The sequence below is a fragment of the Melospiza georgiana genome, chromosome 20 (assembly GCF_028018845.1).
Source record: "Melospiza georgiana isolate bMelGeo1 chromosome 20, bMelGeo1.pri, whole genome shotgun sequence".
NCBI lineage: Eukaryota > Metazoa > Chordata > Aves > Passeriformes > Passerellidae > Melospiza > Melospiza georgiana.
This window is the reverse complement of record NC_080449.1, coordinates 8081583-8094571: the sequence shown is the minus strand read 5'-3', so window position 1 is coordinate 8094571 and position 12989 is coordinate 8081583. Positions and strand designations below refer to the sequence as shown.

The 12989-nt window shown below is 42.5% G+C and overlaps 1 protein-coding gene across 3 annotated transcripts in view; it reads right to left on the bottom strand.

Moving 5' to 3' along the window:
- The window catches only part of GPR107 (G protein-coupled receptor 107), a 39271-nt gene that overhangs the window by 9576 nt on the left and 16706 nt on the right, over positions 1-12989 (bottom strand). For 2 of the 3 annotated variants that reach the window (XM_058038000.1, XM_058038001.1), the window contains exons 15-17: positions 5968-6017; positions 5152-5235; positions 4222-4346 (exon numbers count right to left, since the gene is read on the bottom strand). In XM_058038000.1, the coding sequence (XP_057893983.1) occupies positions 4222-4346; positions 5152-5235; positions 5968-6017 (259 nt within the window). Of the gene's footprint in view, positions 1-4217; positions 4347-5151; positions 5236-5967; positions 6018-12989 lie in introns of those variants that run through there. The other variant, XM_058038002.1, reaches the window with a different exon arrangement.

Genomic DNA, 12989 nt, shown 5'->3' with positions numbered 1-12989 from the left:
CTCGACTCCCAGCTGGGAAGATCCCACCTGGCACACAGCCCAGATTCCAGCACTGCACTCCAATGCCATCAGAGAGCCCCTGCACACCCAGGTGGTGACAGAAGCAATGCAAGGTTACAGCCAGGAGGGAATGATCCACTTCCCATGTTTATGGGACAGGTACACACTGAAAGTGCAGGCAGATCAAATCACATCCTTTGCTACCAGAGAGGCCATTTACTGTGTCCCCCCTCAGTAACAGCAAATAGCTGGGAGAGATTTCTGTGTGGATTCTCCAAGAGTGAAGGTTAAATCCCATCTGAAGAGCTGAAGAGACTGTTCTGGTCTCATGCCAAGTGCATGAAGAAGTAGCTCTCAAGTCCCTCCTTTTCTCAGACTGTTGAGGCACAACAGGCAATTCCTCTCACTCTCAAAATCAGCCCAGTCATCACCTTTTAGTGCCCAATAAAATAAGGGTAGCAGCACTAAGACCAAGCACACTGAAATCCTCATTGTCCTCAGCACTTCAGCTCTGACCTGCAATACAGCAGGGAACTGTTCCTCACCTGCAGTCTGCTGAACTGCATTTCCAACCCACAAATCAGCAGCAGTTAAAATGCAACAAATCCTTCTCAGTGAAGCATCCCTCTCCAGAGAGCATTTCTGTGCTTGCCAGAGGGATATCTGTCACAAATGAGGCAGAGAAGGAGTTCCCCAAGCACTCCATCACACAGTGCTATGTGCTGCAGAGATTTCAGCGTTTATTTTTCTCCTGCATTGTATCCAAGGTATCAGGGAATGGCTAAACATTCAGAACATCTCCATCTCTCCACAGTGGTGGATTTCAACTGTCTTTTCTCCTGTTTATTTGTTTTATAGTCCAACAAGAAACACTGCAATACTGGCAGCAGCCAGCCCTTACAAGCTATTGCAAACTGGGGTGAAAACTGATCAGCCACAGAGCAAAAAAGCTGATCTCTGCAAGGAAAAGATGTGTTAGGTGAGGAAAATCACTGCAAACGGAGAGCACCCTGATTCAGTCTGCCATGAAGCACAACCTGAGAGAAAGCAGAGAAAAACAACCAAGCAGGTCATCAAATCTCAGCACAAGCTGCCTCATGACACACAGAGAAACTCCAGATCCCAAGGCATAAGCAAAGATCAGTGTTACCACAACAGTTCTCTGTGTTGAGGCTGTTTTGGGTGTTAAGGAGAAGCAAAGTCTCCACACACTGAGTAAGACAGATTTACCAGCTTGAGAACAAAACCATTAATGGTTTCTTCTCCTGCAATTCCTCCTCCAGTGGAAATATCTTAACCTCCCCTGCATGCATGAACATCATTCTCAACCAAGACCTGTTAAAGAGCATTTTGATATCCAGCAGCTAAAGCCAGCTGAGTTAATGAAATTAAAAAAAAAAAAAAAGAAAAGCAAATAAAAAAATTCTTCCTTTCCTCTTCCTCACCCCACCTCATCCACTGTACTGTTCATATTTTTGTGTTCATGCCCCAGAAATGGCATTAGGACTGGAAGCCTGACAGCTCTTTCTGCCAAGTGTGGCTGCACCTTTTCAAGCAGGGAACTTGAATGTAACAAACTGTCAGCAACGAGCCCACGTACTGACAGAGCTCAGGAGGCTGCCCAGCACAGAATACACAGAAAGCCACTTTGCTGATGATGAATGGCTATTGAACCTGCTTGAAAAAGGACAGACAGCTCCTTAGCTCAGCTTTAGTCACACTCTCCTCCCTGTCAGGGCAACTTCTGTGGAGCCTGGAACAACTGAAGAGATTCCAGCAAAGTCAGTGGATCCTTTCCCCAAGCCAGAGTTATCTTTGCTATTCTTGATTTGTATTTTATTCCTGAGAGCTACAAGGACTTTCAAAGAGAGGATTTGTGCCTTGTGTTGCTTCTGTGCAGACACTTAATTTGCAGATTTTTCTTGAAACTTTCCAGATTTCCAACATCCTTAACAATATTTGCATTTACTTCCAGACTGAGATTTGTATCATTTGCAATGCATGGAAACAGACCCAAACTAGAGAGCTGCACTTAAAATGTCTTAATGTTTTTCATGGAAGACAAGCAAGCCTGGAAAAGAGGTTTCATAACCTCACAGCTTTCCCCTCTGTTGGTTCATAGAAATGTTGAGTCTAAAGGAATTGAATGCTTCTGTTTTAGAGAATCTGATTTTAAACAAAAACCCCCTGGAAAAGGAAAATAACAATAAAACTGACATAGCAGAACACCATGAAGTTTGCAGGGTTTTAGTTTCTGCCATAGCCTGTAAAGACAAGTAGGTATTTATCACATGAAAGACAAAACATTCATGCAATGGTTAGTCAGGACACTGACAGATACTTAGTCACCTGCTTAAATAAATCCAAGTATCTTTCCCCCCCCACAGAAACAACATTTAATATTTATGAACACAAAAACAGGACCAGCAAGACCAAATCAATGAGAAATTCCATACACATCCATTGCTTCACCTGTCTCAGAATGTGTTTAAACTCTGTTTTTCAAATATCTACAAATGTAACCTTCCTGATGGAGCTGGGGAGGAGAGAACCAGGCACAGATTATACCCTGCCAAGTGCCCAAATGGAAAAAAACTTCTGGTGAATCAGATCAGAAAATTTAAGCAAGGCTAAGGGGAACAACCCACGAGGCACAACAATGGAAACTCCCAAAGCAAAGAGCAAAATGCCTTACTAGGAAAAGGCTCACAAGGAATTCTAACTCTGATGAGATGTAAATCACTGAATTACTTCATTAAACTTCCTCCAGCTCATTTTTGGCAGATTCTCCTAAATTTAGCAACTTCTCAATTGACTAAAATAACTGTATTTGACAGGTGTCCTATTATTAGTCCTAGCAAAACCCCCACAAGCAAAAATTCATTAAGCACGTAATACAAAGTTGAAATTCGCTCCAACAGGCAAAAAGGGAAAAAGCTTGTTTTGGTAGAATCACAAATCCTGCCAGTTCACACAGTGACTTCCTGATGTGAATGCTTTTTTACCAAACAGCTTCCAAACTGAGACCAGTTTCTTACATAAACCATTGAAACACATGTAAGTGATAGTGATTTTAAGGTCACTACCCACTAGTTGGATTCCACTTGCAAAAATGACAGATTTTCTAGACCCAAAGCAAAAATAGCTAAGCATTTAAAAAGATCTTTGTTACTAGCCATATTTCTGAGAAGTTAAACTCCTTACATGACATTTCAGTCTGGATTCTATGATTCAAACCTCTTTGTAGCAGTTTTCAAATAAGATTAATTTCTTTTTCAGCTAACTATGACAGCAAACACATCTGGACTTCTTTTGCCTCTGTAATAAAAACAGTGTTGATTTATTTCACCCAGGTAAAGGAGATTTACCAAACTGGAAAAACTCTTAGAAAAAGGCTTTTGAGCCTGTGCATGAATTGCAATTATGCATCAAACCTATAACTACCAAAGGATTAGGTTAGCTCTGCTCCTATTAAGGCAGCAGACTCCAGGGTATGTAAAACTGTATCCAACACTCCTGGCAGGCAGAATTTCTTAGGGCATTTTTAATTACACATTCAAAAATGCCACTCAATTTTTTAAGTCCTTAGAAAACCACTGCAATGAAAATGACAGGGACTTAGCCTGAGCCCTGCTGTATAATTTTTCCAGACTAGCTCAGGTCCTGAAGCATTTCTGGTGCCTCATGGTTTCACAGCAGGGAATAAACCAGGGAAGATATTGATAAAAATCCATCTCCTTGGCTCAGTATTGCTTAAAATAAATTTCTGCAAAGCTATATGCTGAACACCAAGGCAGAAAGGACTTTACACCCTGTTTATCTATTTTTATTATATTATTTTTATATATTTATTATTATTTATGTTCTGCAGATTGGTGGTGTTTACTTGGGTTTTTTTAAATATGAAACATTAATGATGAACTGCAAAACTCATTCATGTTCTATATCTAAATTAAAATTAAAAGCTTTCTTACTTCACATTTTCATGGGCACCTTTTTGTCCCATGAAAAGCTTTACCAGCTTTTTCCACACTACTGCAATATCCAGGTCAGAGGCTCCTCTGCACACCACAAATCTCTTTGCACACAACAATATAAACATCTCCTCTTTCAACATGGGCAGATCCTCATCTTTGCCACAGAAGGATTTAGAGAGATTCAAGTAAACTGGTTTTAAATACTACTTTTCTCAAATCAAATGAAGGGGAGAGGAGTTCTTACACAGCTTCCATCTCCAAGTCATCCTCATCATCCTGAGAGAGCTGTAGGTAAGGGTTGTCTGATGCAGGACGGAACTTGTACCCAGTGAGGACAAAGAACACCAGAGTGGCCATTTCATCCAGCAGCTGCAAGGGAAAACAGGAGAGTCAGATGGAGGTTCAGTCCTGCAATGCTCTGTGGTCATGAAACATTGCTCCTCATTCATAAGGTTCAAGGTTTAATGGCCAAGAGGCCTGGGCCACAGCAGAAATAAAATAATTCCTGTCTGGTTGTCATTAATCCCAGGCTAAAGGCTGTCAAATCCTTTGTTCTTTCAGTTTTCCCTGTCACTTTAAATAGAGTTACAGTTCTATCCAGGTCTCCAGAGCTTTAAAAGAACTATGGCAAGACTTGGCTTTTTAAATGGTGGGGGAAGGAATCATCCCTACGTTGCTTAGTTTTTTCAACACTTAATGTATTCCAAGGACTCCCTGCACAGTCACTTGGATGATGAGTTAAGAAACCAAGTACTTAGAAGTCCATAGGCAAAAGAAGCCTGAAGATGGAAGAGCAAAAGTCCATTTCCCTGGCTCCCTCAGGCTTCAATTATATAGAGCAAACCTGACTAATTTTTTCTCCTTTGTATGTTCTTGATTAATTTCCTTCAGACATTTTTAAATTGAAAGACTGAAAATCAATAATGCAATTACTTTCAGACATCTCATGTATAATCCAGTAGCCTTGCTGGACAAACATAAAACCAAGAATATATTCTTTCACCTTAAGCACATCAGTGATAAAATCAAGAGGAGGCAGGGTACTGCACTGTGCTTTGAGATGTTTTAGTACAACATGAGGAACCTTTTATGGAATTTTGTTGTGCAGTTATATTTAAAGAAAAATAGAGAAAAACATCAAGAAATGGATGTATTTTCCTTTGCTGGCAAATACCTGGTACAGCCATTTCCACTGGAATGGAACAGCAATCTTTATGAGAATTGCAATGATCCGTGTGAAGTAAATGTAACACACAATCTGGGAAGGAAAAGGAGAAAGCATGAGAACAATAGCACCATCCTTACAGAACCTTCTTGCCCCAGAGAAACAGCTCAAGCAATTCCCAGACAGCTCATTATGTCAGACCAGCATTATTATTCCCCCCTCAATAAACATGGAAGATACAGGTTGAGGGTTCTACTGCTTGAACATCCAATAACTCAAACTATTGGTAACATACTCAAGTTACAGCAGGAAATTCTTTAAGTATTACAATTTCATAGAATTTCAAGAATCACAACTGTAATTTATTACTCTTGCCACTTAGGAGAGCCTGAAATGAGGCCGCTGGAAATCATTAAGAAGCCTGTGTTCTCCTGGGAAACGTACTCATGGCTCCCACTGACTTAATCAGGAACTGCACACATGCATCTCCAGGCACCATTTGGTCCCAAGTTTAATTTTTAGCAAGTTTACAGTATGTTATTCAAGCCCATCAATTCAACTGGCAGCTCAAGCTGTCTCCAGAGGAAATCAGGAAGCATTACAAATAGCTGGAATTTAAAGAGAGACAGAAGGATATAACCATTAGGAGAAAAAAAGGAAGTTGCTTTTAGGATTGTAAGCCAGTTGACCAAGATGCCAAAGCACAGCAGTGCCAAGAGCCTCTACCACATGCACCAGCTGCAGTAGTTTCCAATAAGAATTCCATCAAAAGCTTTGAACAGCTTCCAAGCTCCCCACAGGCATGTGTGCAGGTGTTTCACTTACCATGACATAGTAATGTCTGAAGAGCTTCAGCTTTGCTAGGTTAATGGCAGCTATCAAGAGAATACAAAAGTCCATCAGAAAATTGTGAACATGAGACAATTTCTTTTGATGCCTGTCTGCAGGGTAGGCAAGTGGCCAAAAGCAGGACTCAGGTAATCCCAGGCTAGAAGGATTTTACTGAGGAGTGCCAGCCTGGCATGTCCACATACAGGATAACTCCCAGGCTGGGGTGAATTCACTCTTAAAAAGGGAACTGAGATTGGTTTTGCATTAAATTTTATTGCACACACTCTGCTTTACAGAACCCTCCTCTACCTGTGTACAGCCAACTGCATACTGTCACTCCCTCCTGCCAGAAGGCCATTCCACCTGACACTGCCTCCTAGAAAATTCCTGTCTTTTCTAGAGCCCTCCCTGACCTGCTCCATGCCTACAGCTGAGCTGAACAACTTGCAGGCAATCACAGCTCTGGGAACCACTGCACCTTGCTGAACAGCAGCCCAAGCACCTGAAAACCTAACCAAGCTCCTCTACCATGGCTCAGGCACAACTCACAAGCTCAGGAAATCATCCTGAGCAGTTCCCCAAATGTGCCAGCCCAGGCCTCAGGGTGAACCTGCATTATTGCACACATCACATCAGCTGGAGAGCACAGAGAGCATGTGAACCAGCTGAGGTCAACAACAGATGGAGCAGCTGTCAGCTCTGCTCGGAGAGTCAGCTTTTAGATGTGCAGCAGGATTACAAACACAGGCCACTGATGCTTTTGTGACAACGTGAGAGGCAAAGAGTCCAAGATCTGTTGACAGCATCCAGAGATGCAGTTCAGAGCCAATGAACATGAGCTGCCAGTTAAAAAATACTGCCCCATATTTACTGGTATTCCCTCCAAGCCCTCACAATGTATTTATCAGGTGTGGAAGTGCAATACATGGAGCTGAAGTTCACCTGCACCCCCTCACAGAACTCACCCACTGCAATGATTTATAAAAGGCTGCATATATTTGCATGTAAGGTCTTCCAGGTCCACAAGACAGCAAAATACAGTACTTCAAATAAGAGAGAGGAGAGCTAATAGCTTCCTAAGAAATGCTTCATCTCCTCTGACAAAAACAAAGCAGCCTTTCTTATGCAAAGGAAGTGTCAAATGCACCACTGCAAATAAATTCCTGTAGGTTCCCACTACAAAAACTACAGTGAAGACAGCCAGCATTCTGTTAAAAAACTCCTTTTATAATCTAAAGATCAAGAGTCCCTTTCCAGTTCACCTGTAGTGTTCCTGGGGTACCACTGAATGCTACAGACACCTCAAGCCAGATACAGACCCTCCTCCAGCAGACACACTCTAAGAGCAGCAACCTGACCAACACAAGGCATGAAATGACTGATGATCTGAAGTTAAAAGCTTTTCCTAATAGAGTTGGTGAAAGATGAAAGCATGTAAATATGATAAGTGCACTGAATTGTGAAACAGGAAAGCAATATTGTCCTATTTAAAGAAGAGCTGCATTAAGTGTGACCATGAAGATCTTGTGATTTCCCACACACTGGTTTGCACACAGAAGGATCTATTTTGATCCCAACATGTCCAACTTCAAGAACTGCCACCAGTTGGTGCATTGACAGGCCAGGAGAATCACCAGGCTTTGTAGATGAAGGAACACCAACTCAACAGCTGTGATTCAAACTGCCAGGCTATCAGTGCTTTACAGTCAACACCAGTGAGCTGGGGAGTCATTTCTGCTGGATTCATGCACTGCATAGGAGGAAAGGACAGCAAAGCAAAGATCTGACTGCCAGATGAAGTGTCAGAATTCCACCTCTCCCAGATAGAGATGGAGCACAGCTCAACAGCTATTCATCATGAAAATCAATAGCAAAGAGTCATAAATTGGTATATTCACATATCCAGAATGTCTGAGTATGGGAAGGAAGGGCAAGGAGAGGAAAAAAAAGACAGCCACCATCAAGGAGAAAGGCTAAGGAGGCACCTGTGGAAGCTGACTTGCTCTCCTGAACTGCAGCAATATTTCTCTCCACTATCAGATACGTAAGTCAGCATTAATGCATGTCTACAAAACTCTGCCAGTATTTTTTTTTAAACAACTCAAAGTTACAGGACACACTGTTCTGGAGAAAAATCTAAAATCATCATTGCTTGGCATCAGCAGCTTGTGAATTGCTTCTTCACAGGCTGAATGTGCTCCAAGCAGTATTATTTGAGTCTTGCTATCATGGACACTCCAAGATTTCTGATCACCTCAGCCTGGCAGCCCAGACAGCAACAGCAGCATTTACAAGGAGCAAGGCTCAGCCAGCAGCTGTCACTTACAACTTGAATCACTTGCAACCCAAACCTGTAAGGCTGTGATAACAGAGCAGCAATCTCAGCATGCAGTAAAGGTTGGGTAAATTTATATTTTGAGTAGGATAACCATTCTGCAAAGGACTGTACTTAACTGCAAAGAATGGAGAAAAAATTTAAAGAGACCTTCCACCCAAGGTTTTAGAAATTAATTCATGCTCTTTCAAACAGTAATTAGAAAGATAAAAGCCATCTTCCACATAAGATTTATAGCATCTGTATCTTGCTTCACTCAGTTTTCCCTCTCTATCACCATCTACTTTAACAGCTTGTGCCTGCAATAGCCTGATCTGCATCGATCAAAACAGAGCACCCAGTGTTTTGATAAGCAGTCTCTTTTTGAGATTGTCCCCATGCTAATTTCCAATGTTGAGACTGTCTAGAAGACGGAAAAAGAAGCTGGACCATCCACTTGCACATCACACAATAGCCTTTTGATGAACAAATCCAACCTTTTCAGGATATGTATGTAATAACAATCACAGGACTGCAGCTGAGGGTGCAGGGAGCTTGAGCCCAGACAATACAATCCATAAAGAAAAACCATAATGCAGCCTGTGAACGTGCTCAAGGTACAGCTGAGAGTATTTCCTCAATGCTTTGCTTGCCCTGCTCACGCTGATGCATTTGAGATGTGATTTGTGCCATTATCAAACTGTAAATGGAAGCTTTCTGCTCTCCCCCAATGATGCAGCACATGTAGATCTAACCCTTGAAAAATCAGCTCTGAGATGACAGCCTGAGCTCTCTGCTTAAAAGCATTGCTGTACTAGAAAGAAGAGGTCAGACAGATACAGCAAGGCTCAGTGTCACACAGAAGGTGGCACAGACTTGTTAATCTTGAATGTCCTGAACCACATCAGCCATTTGGCACAAAACTGCTCCACCAGGGTCAGATGAAAGTCCAAAGCACAGGATAAGCACAGAGCTGCCACATCAACCCTGGACAGCTCTCTGGGGCACCTGGAAGTGGTGCTGAGCCCAGGCAAGCACAGGCTGCTCTGCACCACACAGGACCAGGCTCTTTGTTCACAGCATTTTCATGGCACAGCAGCAGGAAGACACTGAATACTGCAAATGGTTTTTCCTGACATGGGGGCAAGCACAAAAGCATTAATCATCATTTGCCCACTGCACAGAGCACAGGCAATGAATGATGCCTGGGAGCAACAGGCTGCCATGTATTTCCCTAATTCTGCTGCCAACTCTAACTGCAGTGCTCCAGGAAAACAGCAACCCATGATCCAACTGTGCTGTGTCACATCTCTCATCACAAACACACAGGTAAGAGCACAATAAACTGCTTTCCAACCCCATTCCTCCCTCAAACAACACAGGATGTGATCACAAGAGTGTGCTATGAGACCTTTTGGTCCAGTGACCAAAAACTGGGAGTTTCAAACAAAAATGATGTATAAATTATATACATACTCCCTCTCTTTTCTCGAGATGCCTGTAAACAAGGTGGTGGCAGCTGAGCAGCTTTGCAGGCTGGGCAATTCTAGGTCAGTTTGCAAGGCTGATTTCCTTAAATCTGCAAGACATTTGCAATGCAGATCTACAAATGGACAGAGAGCAAAGGCTCCCACCTGAAGGAAGATATAGTGGCAGATCAAAGGTGTAGCTAAGCACTTGCTTAAGTCTGAAGGTGGCGATTTCAAAAGGGGAGGAAAAGAGATTCTAAAAATGGGATGTTTACGCCCACTGCTGTGCAAGATAAGAAGCCTGTGTAGGTCAGATATACTGCTTTAAAGATTACCTTCAAGGGAAAAAAGCAAACAACCAGGCAGCTCAAACTCAGCCATAGCACTGTGCCCTGCCTACTCTTCACTAGCAATCCACAGCATCTGGGTATGTAAGGTCTCCCTGGATAATTATGGCTTTAGACTCATTTCTCCAGCTTTCCCACTTTGTTTTTCTTTTAAAATATCTAATCTAGTTTAAATTACTATTAGCTAGTGACTCCAAATCAGTGCCACTTACAACAAGCTTTGTTATTAATTGTATGTTGCTAAAACAAAGGCCTATGACAAGCCCAGACTAAAGGTCTGGTAGATCCAAATCTGCTTCATTCCTAATCCAGTCACACTCCAGTCATAGCTGCCACTTGACCCAGGCCACTGCTACCTAATAAACAGGTGGAGAAGCAGCTGGGAGAGAGCAGGACAAACAGGCAGGCAACACCACCAGGATACTGAGCCATGAAGTCCTGGAGTTGTTAGTCCTAACAGATGCAAGGAAGAAAGAATAATTTTCCTTAGGTTCTTTGTCACCAGTAAGGACATCACCAGAAGACTCGGGAAAAACAGGAATTGAAACAGGAAAAACAGCCAGGAAAAACAGCAATTGAATGTGTAGCATGTAATTCCCCAATTCCTATAAGTTAATGAAGTCTGTGTGAGAGAAGAGGGAGAGCAGCCCTTGACTAGGCAATAAATCCCAGCAGGCAGGGGCAGCCCAGCTAGCAGTGTCTGCACACAACCCAGCCAGCTCTAACCATGGGACACTTAAACTGCAGAATGAGAAAATCCAGTAACTTTTACTACTTCAGGAAAAAACTGCCTTTAACTGCAGGGGAAAAAAATGCTTGTAATTTAATAGTAAGCATTGATTCTATTTTTTATTCCCACGAGAAGCTGAGACATCAAGCAGCCCCTCTGAAGAACAGAAGCTCCAAAGGAAGCTTACAGAGCATGTGGTTCTGATGAAAAGAATTCATTGATAAGCCTAACATGAATGATTTCACTTCTTTACAGTGCAACCAAATCACTTTTGGTTTTCTCAACCAGCCACACTAGCAGCATGACAGCACTAGATAACATTCTGCTGCTGGCATCACTTTGCCATTCACTTGCTCCCCGTGGGCTCCTTCCAACAGCCCCTAAATAGTCCAACCAGATTGTGCTTCTCAAGTGAGTCCCAGCACTGCAGCCACAATCTGCTCTCAGCCTGAGCAATGTTTGCCCTGAAAATCTATTCCTTAGCTATTCTTTTATTATCAGTGTAGCATAACAGAGTTGCTAAGTCCCCCAGCATACACAGTTACTGAACTTGCAGGCTCTGCACAACCAGAGGGCAACACCAGTATGTAAAGCTGGGAACAGCAGAGGTGAGATTCAGGATAAAGAGCATCATCACCCATGGAGAACAACACAAAACACAGGACTAACCCAGACCTTAAGTGTTACTGTGCATAGCACTGACTGGCTGTAAAGACACAGCCAGTTCCTCTCCAATTAATTAATTAAATTTTTTTCCTTCCACATTTTTTACACACCACAGTGCATCCTATAGAACTGCCTGGATTTACTCAGATCTGGATTTCACCTGGTATGAGGGACAGTGGACAGGCTGAGCCTATACACTGAACATCCCTGCTATGGCCACCTCACTTCTCTCCTTCTCAGCATGTCTGAGCTTTATCAAACTCCACAGCACCACCTTGTGATAACAACCATGGTAGGTACAGGGGATCACGTGGGGCCACACAGACCTGAAGGGTTTCTGTCTTTATTACAAGCATTAATTCCTGTGTGCTCACCACCAGGACACAGATCCATGGTCACTCAGCTAAGAACCAGGCCTGACATGTGTGAAGTCCTTGGTTCAGCAGACAGGCTGCTTCAAGGAAATCTGAACTTATCAAAGGTAAGAGCATAAATACTCCAGAACATATGTTCAGTGGGCAAGGTAAAACAAATCCACCAGTAAATCACTGAACCCAAGTGAGTGCACTGATAAGAAAGCTACCAATAACATTTATATTATTTTGATAACTGACCTTTTAAACATTTCTTTCTATTAGAAATTAGCAATTTTCCACCATTAGGTTTGGGGTAGGTAACTTGTAGGGCTGTTGTTTGGTGGCTTTTTTAACAGCTTGGAACATCAAGAAAGCATGCTAGGGTGATCAAAAGTATTGTTTCAATTTAACAGATGGCAGAAAATGAACTAATCTGTAAGTTCAGTACCCAGCCTTACACTTCACCTACAATCAGTGAAGTGCAGAAGTGTCTGTGAAAGCCAAGGAAAAGGCTGGAAGAGTATCCAGACCTGGCTACAGAATTCCAGAAAGGAGAGCCAAGAGCTGAAGGATGGGACTGAAGTTAAAAGGCTGTTGCCAACAAATGACTTTCTACAGATGAAACTTTGGAGAGTAAACCACAGAATGACAGAAGATGGAAAAGACTGCCTGCTTCCAAGGAAGCCAGTGCTGTGCTCCACAGCTTGTATCCAAGGACCTAATCCAGAAGAAATGAGCAGATAAGGCAGGAAAAGTACATTCCACTGCAGCCATGTTTGGCCTTTCCATCCATCAGCTCCTTTTCAGTGCTACAATAAACATAATTCCACTTTCCCCAGGCAGCCCTTGGAGCTGCTGCACAAACATGGACAAGTCAGGGACTGTGCTATATTGAATGCCAAGTTATGTTTTGTTTCATAATGAAGTTTATTTCCCTCTATTCTGTCAGGAATACATTTCTGCAGAAATTGAAATAAGTGGGTCTATTTGGCTAATAGTCAGCAATTCTGGAATTCATTTCTAGTTCTGTTTCTGAACACTCAAGTGAGGAAAAAATGGCAAATGTGTCAAGATGATTTGCTCTAGATGTCATGTCTAGCTTGAGCACTGAGGGCTGTGCAAGGAGCAGAGAAT